The 16,841-nt window shown below is 42.3% G+C and overlaps 1 protein-coding gene across 1 annotated transcript in view; it reads left to right on the top strand.

The window, feature by feature from the left end:
• The window catches only part of DOCK5 (dedicator of cytokinesis 5), a 262,201-nt gene extending 253,709 nt beyond the window's left edge, over window positions 1-8,492 (top strand). The window contains exons 49-52 of the mRNA XM_060178855.1: window positions 3,448-3,616; window positions 4,660-4,798; window positions 6,727-6,815; window positions 7,675-8,492. Of these exons, the coding sequence (XP_060034838.1) occupies window positions 3,448-3,616; window positions 4,660-4,798; window positions 6,727-6,815; window positions 7,675-7,779 (502 nt within the window). The 3' untranslated portion in view covers window positions 7,780-8,492. The remainder of the gene's footprint in view (window positions 1-3,447; window positions 3,617-4,659; window positions 4,799-6,726; window positions 6,816-7,674) is intronic.
• Window positions 8,493-16,841: the final 8,349 nt, after the last annotated feature.

Here is a 16,841-nt window from a genome sequence, read left to right as displayed (position 1 = left end):
TGGATGAAACATTGCTCTCTCAAGCATGAGGTCCTAAGTTCAATCCCCGGCAGCACATGTACCAGAGTGATGTCTGTTTCTTTCTCTCTCTCCTATCCCTCTCATGAATAAATAAATAAAATATTTTAAAAAAATGAAATTTGGTCAGTTTGGATGTATCATCCAATAATAAGGGAAATATCAATCATTCAGGGTGCCAGGGTTATTAGCTTTTGGGTAATTGTCGTTGATCTTTCTCATGAGGAGTAGCACTCTCTACACAAGGACCACAGAAGTTATAAAAAAAATATCACTCATATCACATACCATTTTTTATTGAATGGTTATTGCTTGATTTCTTTCATTAGTTAACATTTAAGGCAATGTTAAATTCATACTATTTTTAAGAATAAATAATCCAATTATGTGATACGAGATTTCAGAGGTTCAGAAAACTATCTAATGAAAACACCCCCTTGAGTCACTAATTTCCAGTGGTAACATCTCTTTTTACTCTCTCTCTCTCTCTCTCACACACACACACTCATACACATGAATGCACATGTATGCACTCGCAGTCTCTAAGTAAACATTCTTTCCTGGCACTATTTCTAGTATAAAACACTATGAAGAATATTCTCTGCCTTGCTTCTTTCACTGAATGTATCCTGAATGACTGTGCCATTTCTGAGCCTCCTCTCTGAACAGCATTTCTCACAGTGATTCCCTCCTCATGTAGACATTTAGTTGGCTTCAGTCTTTTTTGTTTGTTTGTTAGTTTTTTAAGTATTTGTTAGTTTTAATAAGTATTTACTTATTTATTCAAGAGAAAGAACCAGAGATCACTCTAGTACATGTGCTGCCAGGAATTGAACTCGGGACCTAATGGCTAAGAATCCAGTGCTCTATCCACTGCGCCACCTCCAGGACCACACTGGCTTCAGTCTTTTACTGTCACAACAGAATTGCAATGAGTTCTTAAAAATCAGTGGTTTAGGGAGCCAAGGAGGTGGCTCAGTGGTAGATCACATGCTTTGCACGCCTTGTATGCCTGAGGCCCTGAGCATGACCCCAACCCCAGGTACCATGGAGCTGTGCAGTCATCTTCTTTCTCTGTCTCTTCTTCATAAATAAAATAGAATTTAGGGACTGGGTAGTGACGCTGCCATTACAACACACGTTACCACATACAGAAACTCAGGTTCAATGTCCCAGAGGGGAGCAGTGCTTCAGGCCTTTTTTTTTTTTTAACTCTCTCCTTCTCTCCCTAACCTTTCTATTTCTCTCTGTTTTATCAACTAAAAGAAGGGGAGGAAAAAATTAGCCACTAGAAGTGGTGGAGACTTCATTGCAGGTACTTAGTGCCAGTGATAATCCTGGTGACAAAAAGAGTATTAATAATAATAACAGCAATATGATTTAGGACAAAAGAGGCAGTTTCTCCCTTTTTTATAATAAAATACAAAAATATTTTCTCCCAATTATCTCTACAAAATATCTTTAGTTGACATTTCTGTATGTAATGACAAATTACAACAAATTTTTACAGTTATTTGGACTTTTTTCTTTTTTTGTATACATTCTTTTCTTTTTTTAAATTATTTTATTTATTGAATGGAGACAGAGAAATCCAGAGGAAAGAGGAGATAGAGACACCTGCAGCTCTGCTTCACCACTTGTGAAGCTTTCATCCTGCAAGTGGGAGTCAGGGGTTTAACCCAGGCCCTTCGACAGTGTAGCGTATGCTCACAACCCAGTGTGCCATCCATCACCTGGCCCCTTATCTGGACCTTTTTAATGAAATTCCTGCCCGTATCTTTCAACAATTTAAGATAATTAAACCACATTTGTTTTTCTTTATAATTTTTAAATGGTTCTTGAGTAATAAAGATATGTGCCCTCTGTCTAAAATGTGGACAGTAAATAGTTTTAGTTTATTAATGATGGTTTTTTAAATTTTTTATATTTATTTATTTTCCCTTTTGTTGCCCTTGTTTTTTATTGTTGTTGTAGTTATTATTGTTGTTATTGATGTCGTCATTGTTAGATAGGACAGAGAGAAATGGAGAGAGGAGGGGAAGACAGAGGGGGAGAGAAAGATAGACACCTGCAGACCTGCCTTACCACCTGTGAAGAGACTCCCCTACAGGTGGGGAGCTGGGGCCTCGAACCAGGATCCTTATGCCAATTCTTACACTTCCTGTCATGTGCGCTTAACATGCTGCGCTACCGCCCGACTACCTATTAATGATGTTTTATACTGAACAGCCTGCAGCTTTTCAGTAATTAAAAACTGACCACTCGTCCCAAAGCATAGTTTTTTACTTAATTTTTAGGGCAGTATTAGATTCACAGCAAGATTAATTTATTAGAGATATATTCTGAGGCTCCTGTTTGTTTGTAAAGTGTTTATTTATCTGATAGGATAGAGAGGAATTGAAAGAGGAAGGAGATGGAGCCAGAAGGTGGTGCACCTAGTTGAGTGTCCAAGCTACAATGCTCAAAGATCTGGGTTTGAGCCCCCGGTCCCCACCTGCAGGGAAAAAGTTCCACAAGTGGTATAGCAGTGCTGTCTCTTGTCCTTCTCTTTCCTTCCTTCCTCTCAATTTCTCTCTGTCTCTATCCAATAAATAAATAAATAAAACATTTTTAAAGAGGGGAGGTGGAGAAGGAGAAAGAAGACATCTGAAGCACTGCTTCACTGCTCGTGAAGATTCCCCCCTGCAAGTGGGGACTGAGGGCTTGAACCCAGCTCTTTGTGCGTAGTAACATCTGCTTAACTGAGCATGTCACCACTCAGTCTCTGAGACTCCTATTTCTTGTCAGATTCTTCCCACCTGTATACAGTGTCTTAGCCTGATTAAATGAATGGACTTTAACTGGTGTTTAAAAATGCATCATTATGTTGGGTTGTCAGAAAAGCCACCTTGTATTTTTCTATGCAAAAATTAAAAAACACTAATTAAAAAACATCAAAGGAGCATACATCTGTGCTAGATACTATTTTGTAACAACCCTTTAGAGCAGAGGCCACTATTATCCCTGATTTACAGGCCAGGAAACAAGAATGATAGATTATTTGCCCAGTGTCACCCAACTACCCAGTGTAGGTGGGATTTGAACACAGTCTCTCTGGCTCCAAACATGTCGTGTTCTTATTACATAAAGTTTTTATTCCACTTGCTGCTGTTGTGTGGATTCTGTGCCTCTAAGTTTAATATGACCTTATCTTCTTGGGATATGTTATTCACCAATAATTTCCCTTTACTTAGATTACTGTGTGTGTGTGTGTGTGTGTGTGTGTGTGTGTGTGTTATTATTGTTGTTCAGCTGTCAGTTGGAAATTCAGACTTTGAACGTGAGAGGAAAGTCCCAAGTGAAGATTAGATTGAGTGCTTCTTTCTGGAATAAATGCTGCCTGTCAAGTGATAGGGTGTAGTGACTTCTCTCCTTGTTCCTGACTGGCAGGTCAATTCTTGAGCCACTTTTAGAGCGCAGGGCTTCATCGGGTGCCAGAGTTGAAGATCTGGCCCTCAAAGAGGACAATGAGAACCGAGTTGGCAAATTAAAGAGAAAAGACTGGAACCTGAGCAAATCCCAAGTCATTGCAGAGAAAGCACCAGAACCTGATCTGATGGTAAGAAGAAAAAAAAAATGCTCTGGAGTTTTGCCAGGGCCTCCTGTGCAGCCAGGCACATTGCCATGGCTTCACAGCCATGAGTCACCGGATGAAAGTCTGGCTGTGGCAGTGGCTCTCTCACAGCACAGCAGCCTGCATTAGTGTCAGCTCTTAGATCATGCTCAGCAAAGCACACAGAAAATTCAAATCTCTAAAGCATTATTTCCGCAAGATCTATCCAAAGTGTAAACATGTGGGTTGGTGTTAAGAGTTGTGGTTCTTGCTACCATGTCCCATGAATCAGTCCAAACACTGCTGCTATCTTCTTTAACTTAAATACATCAAAGGTACTTTCTCTTCCAAAAGCCACATCACGGGGTAGCACAGCAGGCTAAGCACGCACATGGTGTGAAGCACAAGGACCGATGTAAGGATCCCGGTTCAAGCCCCTAGCTCTCCACCTACAGGGTGTGGGGAGGTCGCTTCACCAGCAGTGAAGCAGGTCTGCAGATGTCTATCTTTCTCTCCCCCTCTTTGTCTTCTCCTCCTCTCTGGATATCTCTTTGTCCTTTCCAACAACGACCACAGGAATAACAACAAGGGCAACAAAATGGGGAAAAAATGGCCTCCAGGAGCAGCGGATTTGTAGTGCTGGCACCGAGCCCCAGCAATAGCCCTGGAGACAAAAAAAAAAGAAAGAAAGAAAGAAAGAAAGAAAGAAAGAAAGAAAGAAAGAAAGAAAGAAAGAAAGAAAAAGTCACATCACATTGTGAAGTGCTGGTGACACCAGCTTTCTCTGAGAGAACACAGTGGCTTATATCTAGCTTGAATGACACAACTCAGGTTTGGTCAAAATCAAGCCCACATCTAACTAGAAGATCATCCCAGTTAATGTCATTGTCATGATGGTTCCTGCCCCATGGCAATGCAGGAAATTTGAAAATGGCTCCTGGAATGATGCCCTGAAATAAGCTTCTGCTCAACAGACAGTGTTGTTTAGATCACTGATGAGCCCTGCCTTCCTCACCATGTGAATGTTACCTTTCTTCCCCCTGGACTAGAGCCCATCCAGAAAAGCACAGCGGCCAAAGAGTCTCCAGTTGGTGGATAGTCGGCTGACACCATTTCATAGCTCTTCACCTCCTCAAACAACACCCCTGAGCCCACCTCCACTCACTCCTAAAGCTACCAGGACCCTAAGTAAGTTTTCTTGTATTCCTTATATTCTGCTACTGTGAAACTAGGTGTGTGTGTGTGTGTGTGTGTGTGTGTGTGTGTGTGTGTGTGTGTATGTATGTATGTGTGCGTGTGTGTGTGCATGTTGAGGTGGGGTGGGAATGGGAACACGACTGTCAAGGCCTGTGCACAATTGCACAGAACCAACTTTTTCTTTTTTTTTCCTTTTTACCAGAGTACTGCTAGGTTCTGGCTTATGATGGTGTGGTGAGAGATTGAACCTGGGATTTTGAAACCTCAGGCACGAGAGTCTTTTTGCACTCCAAACCCACCTCTTCTGGCAGCTATTTTCCTTTTTTTTTTTTTCCTTTCTATTTTTTAATTGGATATGACACAGAGAAATTGAGAAAGGAGGGAGTCCTAGAGAGGAAGAGAGACAGACACCTGTATGCCTATTTCACCGCTCGTGAAATAACACCCCTGTAGTAGGGAGTGGGCACTTGAACCCAGTCCTTGCATGGGGTAATGTGTGTACTTAACCCAGTTCATTTTAACCACACCAGCCACAGACCATATAAGACTTTTGTACAATTGGTTCAATTCATCAGCTGTAGATATAATACAATTAGAGTAGAAGTCTGGAAGGAGCTACTTGTTTGCAGAAAGTTTAGTCTCATTGTCCCGTTTCCAATCATGAAGATAGAAATGAAGTGGATTTCAGACTAGAACCAGACAGGAAGCAAGTAACTTATGACATTTAGGTAAATAGCCTTTTAGAGGAGCATGTTACATATGAAAATGTCCAAGGACAGGAAACAGACCCATTCTATATAGTACTTATAACCTGGCACAGGAAATTAATGCAAAATGCTTATAAGAAGTGAGCCATTGGAGCCAGGTGGTGGCTCAGCGGATTAAGCGCACGTGGCGCAAAGCGCAAGGATCAGCGTAAGGATCCCATTTCGAGCCCCGGCTTCCCACCTGAAGGGGAGTCGATTCACAAGTGGTGAAGCAAGTCTACAGGTGTCTAGCTTTCTCTCCCCCTCTCTGTCTTCCCCTCCTCTCTCCATTTCTCTCTGTCCTATCTAACAACAACGACATCATTAACAACAATAACTACAACAATAAAAAAAAAGGGCAACAAAAGGGAAAATAAATAAAGATCAAAAATAAACATTTTTTTTTAAGTGAGCCATCAGTATCCAATGGGAAGCAATACTCAACCAATAATTAGAGCCACTCAGGTAGGAATTCCCGGAGGAAGTGGCTACTGCACCCTTTAAATGACCGAGCTAAGAGAGTACTTTTAACCAATAGTCATTGACCACCTACTATATAGTAGGACTTTTTCTTTTCCTAAGTAGATGGACTAGATGCCCCAGCAAATAGTGAAATACCTTACTTCTAGAATCTTTAATATCATAGTCAAACCCCTGATTTGAAAAGAAAAATAAGATTTTTTAAAATTCTTTATTGGGGGACTAATGATTTACATTCGACAGTAAAATGCAACCGTTTGTACATGCATAACATTTCCCAGTTTTCCACGAAACAGTTCAACCCCCACTAGGTCCTCCTCTGCCATCATGTTCCAGGGCCGGAACTGCCCCTCCCATCCCTGAGTCTTTTACTTTGGTGCAATAGAAAAATGAGATTTTAGCCAATAATTTCTTGAAAAGTCTCCTGGAGGATGCAGATGTCTTTCTCTCCCTATCTTCCCCTCCCCTCTCAGTTTCTCTCTGTCCTATCCAAAACATTAAAAAAAAAAAAAAATGGCTACAGGTGCTGCATTCCTCATGAAGGGTGAGAGGTCCTTTCCATTCTGTCTAGAGAAGCCACAGACTCTGACCTCATCAAGAGACCAGGTTGGCTGGGGTGTTACGAAGACAGACGTAAGTTCTACATTCTTTGATGACTGCCTTCTCCCTGTTTCTGCTTTGTTTTGTTTCTAGGCTCCCCATCTTTGCAGACTGATGGGCTGATAACTGCTACTCTCCCGCCACCCCCACCCCCCAAGAGCAGCCAGAGGCACTCCACGGAGGTAGGGACACCGATGGACAGAGGGCATGTCCCAGGAAGATGTGGGGCCTAGGATTTCCCAGGCTTCTCAGCAGGCAGGCAGGCTTCCCCCCAGATTCATCTCTCCCATTGATTCTTGGTTCATCCTGAAGTCACAAAGCTTAGAAAATTTCACTGAGAAGGAAAAAAAATAAGCTCTTCTCTGTTACTTTACTCTGTGAGATTCACATTTGAAGAGTTTTACTCTTTAAAAATATTTCATTGATTTTGTTTATTTGGGATAGGGATAGAGAGAAAGTGAGGAAAGGCTGAGAAGGGGAGAGATACACACCTGCAGTGCTGCTCACTTGGGTCCCTTCACGGTGACTTGACCATGGGTCCTTTCTCACTGCAATGTAAATGTGCTACCAGGTGCACCACTGCCCTATCCCTCTTTTTAATTTTTTTTTAGAGATAGAGGCAAAAAGAGAAAGTGAAAGAGACCACAGCATCCATGTGCCCTTCAGTGTGATGGGAGGCAGGCTCGAAGCTGGATCGTGCACAGGGCAAAACAGGGCACTATCCAATCGAGCTATTTTGCCAGCCCTTTTTTTCCGTCTTTCAAATGAATGGAAATCATTCTGGAAGTTCCTGCATTCATTCACCAAATATTTGTTGAGTGTCCACTGTCTGCACATCAGTGATTAAAGTTATAGCAGTGCCCCTGAATATCTAACTTAACTCAAGGGGCATGAGGGAGGACACACCAGCCCTGCTCTTCGCAAAGGTTTAGGTGGATAAACTGCTCACCTCAGAGCTAAAGCAGAGTGTAAAGTGGGGAGAGTAAAGGGGTTACTAGGAAGATGGGATTCATTTCTGCTCTCCCGGGTCTGCTCCTTCAGATTGCTCCCCCACTGCCTGTTCGAAGGGAAGCCAAAGCCCCACCTCCACCGCCTCCAAAAGCTCGAAAATCTAGTATGCTTTCATCTGAGCCTGCATCCCAGTGATGGTCATTGTCCCCTGGAACTTGAATGCCTTAGACAGACGCTGCCGGAAGTTGGCCTGGAAGGGGCCGGAAGTTGGCCTGGAAGGGTCCTCCTTTCACGAGGTGCCCTGCTGACTGCTTTCCCTGCGCCAGGATGAGGGACTCCATGTTGGGTGGATCGCATTTCTCAAACTTGCCCTCACCATGGCTCCATCTCAGCCTCCAGCACAGAGCCACTGGGCCCTGAAGATGCCCAGAGAAGTTCTGTGATGATCCTGTTCCTGGAAGACATTTCTTGCTTTGTTTCCAAAAAACAAATGAACAAACTGTTCTTGAGACTGGCTTTTTTCACATGGATACACTCCACCTCATGTAACATTGAAAGAGACACTGATGCTACGGACACTGTTGTAACTGAAATAATCAGGTTTTTCTGGTGTCACCGTGTCTCCTTTGAGGCAGTGGATACCCTTTGAGTGGAGATTGGTTGCCTTAGGTTATAGATTCATTATTGAATTATTGTAAAAACAGGGACTCAGTTATGAACCATGAGCACCTCCCCCCAGCCCCCCACTTGGAAATTGCCCCCACCTGCCCAGAGCCTGACACACCTAATGACCCTCACTGCAGGGCAATTGTTCCTTTCTGTTCGGACTCCTTTGAAGTTCTTTCTTTTGCACATATATTTCCTATTCCATTATTCTCCTTTGAGTACATATAAAGAACTGAATATAAGTCTGGTTTCCACAGCTTCTCTTCCAGAACACATACGAATGACTCAGTGGCCCCTATCTGTAACCTGATTTAATCCCACTCAGTGTCCCCTATCTGTAACCTGATTTAACCCCATAGAATGCAGTGAAATATCTCTCTTGTATTATTTATTCCTCTGGATTACTCCTCTAAATTGTGGAGTTAATCTGAGTGTATTTCCCAATGCCAGTCTTTCTTTCAAAGGGAAAATGGGGGTAATTTACATCATCAGATATTTCCAACACATTCATAAGCAGCCATATACAGTTTAAGATGTTTTGAACCTGGGGCCAGGGAGTGGCTCACCCAGTAGACTGCACATGTTACATGCACAAGAAGCCAGATTTGTGAGTGGTGCTGTGGTGTGTCTCCTCTTTCAGAGTCTCTCTCGAAAAAAAAAAATAATTATCACCAGAAGTGTTGGTTACTCAGGCACTGAACCCCAGTAATAATACTGGTGGCAAAAAAAAACAAACAGACAACAAAAGACAGGAGGATTTTTTTTTTTTTTTTTTTGCAATATCTTTATTATTTTTTGGCTAGAAACAGCCAGAAATCGAGAGAGAAGGAAGGGAGAGACAGAGAGATACCTGCAGCACTGCTTCACCACTTGCAAAGCTCTCCCCCTGCATGTGGGAACTGGGGGCTTGAACCTGGGTCCCTGAGCACTGTAACATGCGCTCAACCAGGTGGACCACCACCCAGCCCCTGGGAGAATATTTTGAGTTAGGAAAGTTCCTAAAGTTCATATAAGCAATCTCCTCATTTGGATAGATATAGAAATTAAATCCAAACACAGAATATCATAATACAGAATATCTTACCCAGCTTGCTTATTTAGACTCTTACAGTATAAGACTAAAATCTAAAAGACAACTCAAATAAATTCGTAGTTGGAACAGCAGTGGGAAAATCCCAGGGATCTCTACTCATGCATATAAAGCACATAGAAACCATTTTTATTATAAATCCCCTAGCTGATCACATAAGGGAATTTTCTGGGGTCTCTCTCTCTCTCCACTTTGCCCAGCCAGTCTTCCTTTCCCCCAATGTTAAAGAACAGGGAGAGAAAGTTTAGCTCCTATAATTTGGATCAGCTCGCCTGCCTCTGGGTATTCCTGTCTCATCACTCTCCCCTTTTAGGAGATTAATCCTAGTTCCTCCCAGATACCAAACCTCCAGGGTTGTGTCCCTTGTCACTCAAGAAACCAGTGTGCATGTTGTAGAAGTGGAGAGAGAAAGGGATTCCTTAACCCCATTCGGGACACCCTATGTTGGGTCTTGGAAAGAACATGAACTTTGAAATTCGACCTATTGAGTTTCAGATCCTCCATCTTGCCAGCGATTAACTTTGCAGCTCCCCTCCACAAATGATTTGAAATTCTCTGAGCTTTTACTTCCTCACCCTTCAACATAGGGCTAATGTCAGTTATTGTGAAGATTAAATGAGATCAAGTACAGTAAGTAGCAGGTGCTCATGAAAAGGCCTTCTCTGTTAGGCCTAAATTCAAGCTGGGCTTATCCTATAGCAGGATTTCTTCTTGTGGTACTTTAAAACATGAGTGAGCATAATTCTGCACATGCGGTCCCTTTCAACAAATGGCACCTTCTGAGAGTCTTCCCACATCATGACTTATTATTGGAGATGAAGTGATTTTATGAACTAAACTGGGGTGGAGGGGGCAGTGACACACCCTGTCGAGCACACAGGTTACCATATGCAGGGACCCAAGTTTAAGCCCCAGCCCCCACCTGCAGGAGGGAAACTTCATGAGTGGTGAAGCAGTTCTATAGGTGTCTCTGCCACTATCTCCCAGTTTCCTCTCAATTTCCCTATGTCTTATCAAAATCAATAATATAAAAATAAATAAGCAAGGCTTTCTGTAGGAAGAATTGGAACCTTAGGGAGAGTGAAGGAAGCTGCAAGAAAGCTACCCAGGGCTTGTGTGGAGCCTGGAGTAACTTCCAAGATGTTGCCCACCAAGAAGAGAGTCCTTTTTCCAGGTCGACATGATGTTGGAAAGGGAGAAAAAAAACCAGTCTCAGACCAGCCCCTCCAGAACAGTGGAAGTGAACCCTGAAGGCTGGTGTTTAGTCAGAGACTGGACAAAGCCAATGGACCAGATAGTTTCCCTTTTAATATAACATATTTGTACATGTGATCCCCTTTCAGCATTAATGAAAAGATGAGGTCTCCACTGGGGATACAGAGGATTCCAGATACTGTTAGAAATAATAAATTACAGTGAATCTTGAAGTTTTATCTTGGGAAACCATTGAGTAGGAAAGTGTCACTAACTTGTGGATACCGGTTTATGAGATTATTTTAACTTCTCTCTGTCTTGGCAACTTGTCTTGCTTTGAGACTTTTTTTCAAGAACCATTTTACTCAAACATTAAGTTCTTACTGAATACCAACTAAACACTCAAGAAGCAGTTACTCAGTGTGTTCAATAAAAATAGGTCATGTGTGCAAAGACTAAGGCATACTGTGGAGTTGGAAGGCAAGTGATTTTAGAGGAAAGAGATCCCCACCAGGCAGCTGGGCTATGGGCTGTCTTCCCCTTTTCCATCTTCACACCCTGAATTGAGAAGTGCAGTGATTTTCTCTTGCCAGGGAGAAATCAGTAGCAAACTGCTCCTATGCCTGAGACAAGAAGAGGTCAGGCAAGATTCGAGCTAATAGTCAACCTTTGTTAACTCTCCACTACTAACTCCTCACGTTTCATGGGGGAGATTTCTTATTTTCAAGTGGAGGTAGAGCTTACACAGAGAATAGTGCACATGTCTCAAGTGTATAGATGGTTGAACTACACGCCTGTGCCCCCATGTCTCCAGCCATTTTGAGACTATGTCCAGCACACCAGAAAGTTCCACATTGTGCCTATGCTCATTTACAAGCAATAACCATCTGTGCCACCTCCTCCCACATAACTATGATGTTAATGAGATGTAATTATTCTTGGACTTTTTTTTTATGATACCCCTTCCTGAAATGGTGGGAGAAAAAGCCTGTAGTCGACCCAACAGTCCAGACTGCCTATTGGCAAGTGAGTTTGTATGTGGTCCTATGCCTCAGTTTCCTCATGTAAGAAGCAAACTATATAAGGATTCCTTTTAACCCCAACTTTCTTTTCAGTAAATGAAAATACTAGAAGGAAGCTAAGTCTTTATACAAAGAGTCTAGGTCCAGGACTTTGTAATATTTTTAAATCAAATGAAAAAAGATAAATTTCTCTTTGGTGAGCTGAGAGTAGAATCATCAGTTTTAATGATTTACCCCCCAAAGGGAAAAAAAAAACATTTCTTTCAGGCTGATTCATATAATCCAACCAAAGCTGGTTTCTAGTATATGCCACCCAAACTCATCTATTTGTCAAATGTCACTAGCTATTCATTCAAACTCTGTCAAAGTTCTGTTGTCATGGTTTTGTAAACTAGTTGAGTTGGGTTTCTAGCATGGACAGTTAGGAAAATGTGGATTGAGGCAGGAATATTTTGTCCAGGTTTGCTGTTATTTATTTTTTAAATTAAAAGTGAAATGTATTTTAAAGTTTACAATGTGTTTATTATCCTTGCATTAATGAACGAAATCACTCCTGAGCCTTTGCCTGTTGGCACCTTGGCACATCACAGAGTCCCAGTGACCTCATTTCATTACAGATCTAGCTAATTTAAATCTATACTGTGACATCAAGCAGTCATCTTTGCCCAGAAGCAATAGAACCGCAAATCATGTGGTTCTTCCTCACCTCCACCCTTGTCTGTGACCCTCTGAACTGATGATTATCTGATAATGGTTCATTTAGTGCACAAAGCTTCTACTCAGTTATTTGCTGCAAAAAATTAGAGGTAACTGGAAATAGAGAGGTTATAAGGAATATAATAATTATTTACAAGGGAAGGACAGAAACCAAGTCTTAAACTAGAGTATCACCAGAGAAGAAATGACACTCCAGACCAATTAAAGCAGGATAAATTCTAAGGGACGGGATAGGATTCAAGCATCTGGTCTTTATTTTTCAGTCTCATGTACTTACTATGTTAGGTTAAGGTCGAGAGTCACTATCTTTTTTTTTTTTTTTTTGACACCTTGGCACATCACAGAGTCCCGGTGACCTCATTTCATTACACGTCTAAGCTAATTTAAATCTATACTGTGACATCAAGCAGTCATCTTTGCCCAGAAGCAATGGAACTGCAAATCATGTGGTTCTTCCTCACCTCCACCCTTGTATGTGGCCCTCTGAACTGAAGATTTTCTGATAATGGTTATCACTGGGGTTTGGTACCTGCACTACAAATCCACTGCTCCTAGCAGCCATTTGTTGTTGTTGTTGTTGTTAGATAGGACAGAGATAAATTGAGAGGGATGGGGCAGATAGAAGGCTAGACACCTATAGACCTGTTTCACAACTTGTGAAGCATCTCCCATGCAGGTGGGGAGGCAGGGGCTCTAACCCAGAGCCTTGCTTGGATCCTTGTGCTTAATTCTATGTGCGCTTAACCAGGTGTGCCACTGCCCAGCCCCCAAGAGCTACTGTTGTAAAAAATCATTATACAGCTTTAAAATATTGTTCAAGTTATATTTCTTCAAATCCTTGAGTTAAGCTGGAGAAAGGGCAGCTGCTCTTCAGTTGGAAGAGTGACATTGCTTTAATTCCTAAGACTTGTTTCTAAGAAAATGTTCCAATGCTTTCAAATATTTGCAATCATTTACTTCTTGGAACAAATTCTGCACTGTCAATACATAAGTATGCTTGTTAAAAACAAAAAAGAGGGTTCCAGGGGTAGCACAACGGGTGAAGCGTACATGGTACGAAGCGCAAAGACTGGTGTAAGGATCCCAGTTCAAGCCCCAAGCTCCCCATTTGCAGGGGAGTCGCTTCACAGGAGGTTTAGCAGGTCTGCAGGTGTCTGTCTTTCTCTCCCCTCCTCTCTCAATTTCTCTCTGTCTTATCCAAGAACAACAATAGCAATGACAACAATAATAACAATAACAAGGGCAACAAAATGGAAAAAAATGATCTTCAGGAGCAGTGGGTTGGTAGTGCAGGTACTGAGCCCCAGCGATAACCCTGGAGGCAAAATAAAAATAAAAATAAAAATAAATGGAGGGCTGGGTGATAGTTTACTTTGTATCCATGTCCTTTAAGTAGCTCATGTTTGAGCCCCAATTTCACATGGGAGTGAAGAGACTTTCAGACAAGCAATAGCTAAAGTAATCCATTACCACTAAATCAAACCTACAAGAAATACTAAAGGGACTTAGATAAAGTGAAAATATAGATAGATTTCATTTATAGGAAAATCAGCAAAGCCCAACAACACTGAGGACTCAGATTGAAGAACTGAGGTCAGTCAATAAAGAGGACTTCTGGGTAAGAGCTGCCAGGAAGCAGGTGGGTCAGTAGACCTAGATAGAGGGACACTTGTTCTTTAGTGGAGGTGTGGTGCGGTAACACACTTCAAGAAGGTGAGAGATTATACACTTCTAAAGCTTTATTGGCTTGCAAACCAAGATTTCCTCAAAGTGAAATAAAAAACTAGTACTTGGAAGCCAGGCGATGGCGCAGCGGGTTAAGCACACATGGCACAAAGCACAAGGGCAGGCATAAGGATCCCGGTTCAAGCCCCTGGCTCCCCACCTGCAGGGGCGTCAATTCACATGCGGTAAAGCAGTTCTGCAGGTGTCTTTCTCTCCTCCTCTCTGTCTTCCCCTCCTCTCTCCATTCCTCTCTGTCCTATCTAACAACAATGACAGCAATAACAGCAACAATAATAACTACAACAACAATAAAGAAAAAGAGCAACAAAATGAAATAAATATTTTTTTTAATCTTTAAAAAAAAAAACCTAGTACTTAAAACAATAATAACAACAAAGCAGGAGTGGCCAGACAGTGGCTTATGTCCAAGAACTGAGGGTCAGGAGAATAAATGAGGATACTGGTGTTATAAGTACTTATGACCTTAGCTAGAAATGGCCTATAAAACTAAGTCGATATGTGAACTCCAATATCCTGTCTCAGCTCCAATAGAAAATAATGGAGCATAGGGGCTGGGTGGTGATGTACTTGGTAGAGCACACATGGTACAATCTAAAAGTGCCTAGGTTCAAGCCCCCAGTCCCAACCTGTAGGGGAGGTTGAGTAGCAAAGCAGTGCTACAGCTATCACTCTCTCCCCCCTCTAATTCACTATTGATTTCTGTCAGTCCCTCTGCAATAAATAAATATTTCCAGAAATTTCTCAGCTCTAGTCTGTGGTGGAGCCAGGGCCTGAACCTTTGTGTCTTTGAGGCCTCAAACATGAAAGTCTTTTGTATAACCACTATGCTATCTACAAGCAACTTTTTTCTCTTTTTGTTGCCCTTGTTTTATTGTTATAGTTATTGATGTCTGTTGTAGTTATTGATGTTGTCGTTGTTGGACAGGACAGAGAGAAATGGAGAGAAGAGGGGAATACAGAGGGGGAGAGAAAGATAGACACCTGCAGACCTGCTTCACCACCTGTGAAGGGACTCCCCTGCAGGTGGGAAGCCGGGGGCTGGAACCGCTTGGAACTTGCGCTTGGTGCCACCTGCGCTTAACCCTCTGTGCTACCACCTGACTCCCCAACTTTTTTTCTCTTTTTAAAGCATTTATTAGAGAGAGAAATAACTAGAGCATCAGTCTGGCATGTACAGTGCCAAATAAGTTACTTGGGACCTCACACCTGCAAATCCTGTACTCTACTACTGAATCATCTTCTCAGTCACTAAAATAAGGAGGCTTAGACATTAAGCTCCATTAGTTGTCCAAGGTAATAATAGAACAGGAGTACTAATCATGGAATCTGCCATTGGCAAGGGTTCACTGCTCTGGGTTGAATTTTTTCAGATAGTAAGAAAGACACAAGGCCAGGTGCACCTGGTTAAGTGCATGTTACCACACAAAAGGATCCTGGTTCAAGCCCTTGATCCCCACTTGTAGGAAACAAGCTTCAGCAGTAAAGTAGTACTACAAACCTCCCTCTCTCTCCCTCTTCCTTCTCAATTTCTCTCTGCCTTATCGAATATAAGAAAAATAAAATGAAACATTAAAAAATCTTAAAAGCGAAAGAGACACATCATAGCACCAAAGCTTCCCCTGTGTTGTAGAACTTCTCATACGGTGTAACTGAGGCTTGAACATAGATTGATCACATACAAAGAAGGCCCTCTCCCATGTGAGCTATCTCACTAGCCTCAGTTTCCTCACTGTAAATGGAACACCACCAAGTTGACTCCCCACAGTTGAAAGAGTTCATGAAAACATGTATATCTTAACTGAGAGCCTGACACTGGTTTCTGAAGAATCCTATCCAGCCAGCACAAGAGAACACTGAAGTCTTGTCTTCAACTCACTCTAGACTTATCTTCTCAAGAGAAACACCAAAAAGACCAGGCAAGTGAACACTCATAGTTTATCTTAATGTGTACCCCTTGCTCTGGCGACCTGGAAGAGACCACAGGGAGCCAGGAGGACCACTGGATCAGGAGCTCTGAGAAGCCATCTTCCCCTTAATCCTTTCTTAGTTTCTTTTTTCTTTTTTTAATTTTTTTTTAATCCTTTCTTAGTTTCAGATTGGAGGCAATCTAGAATGGATTCTTCCCAAGTGGAAGAAAGCCTTGAACATAAACTCAGAGTCTAGACAAAGATAAAATTATAAACCCATAGAAAACAGGCTGAGTGGGGCTGGATGATGGTAAACCTAACTGAGCACACATGTTACAATGTACAAGGACCCAGGTTTGAGCCCCCAGTCCCTACCTGCAGGAAGAAAGCTTTGTGAGTTGTAAAGCTTCAGGTGTGTCTCTCTGTCTCTCTCCCTCTCCTCCCCCCTCCCTGTAGGGAAATTGCGAGGATATGGTTGAGCATGGTGTGGGATCTCCTATTGAAAGATGGGGGCCTGGATGCCATGACCTTCCTATTAGTCTCTACCTGAGATGGAGCATGGAGGAAAACGACCACCAGGAAATGTCCCCTCTGTCAGTCCCCCTGCCTCACAAAGACTCTGCACGCAGCCCATTTTCTTGTTTCCAAACCAGATGTTAGTTGAAGAGGTTAGTAGAAGTTCATCTTCTTTTGTTGTATGCTTTACATTGGGTTGTTCTAGTTCTCCCCCCCCCCAAGAGAATTGGATCAGTCCACTTAGTTTCGCAGGCCTGCTTGGCCCCGCCCCTAGGAACCCCGCCAGAGTTCCAGAGTTGGAGAGTTGCAGAGTTGCAGAGTTAGAGAGAGTGCTTGCGCCACTGCAAAGAGACAGCAGAGTTCTGTTTGGTGATTAGTTTGGTTTAGTTTATGAATCGT

The sequence above is a fragment of the Erinaceus europaeus genome, chromosome 19 (genome assembly GCF_950295315.1).
Source record: "Erinaceus europaeus chromosome 19, mEriEur2.1, whole genome shotgun sequence".
NCBI classification, from domain to species: domain Eukaryota; kingdom Metazoa; phylum Chordata; class Mammalia; order Eulipotyphla; family Erinaceidae; genus Erinaceus; species Erinaceus europaeus.
The sequence above is the reverse complement of the archived record's forward strand: the minus strand, read 5'-3'. Positions and strand labels throughout refer to the sequence as shown.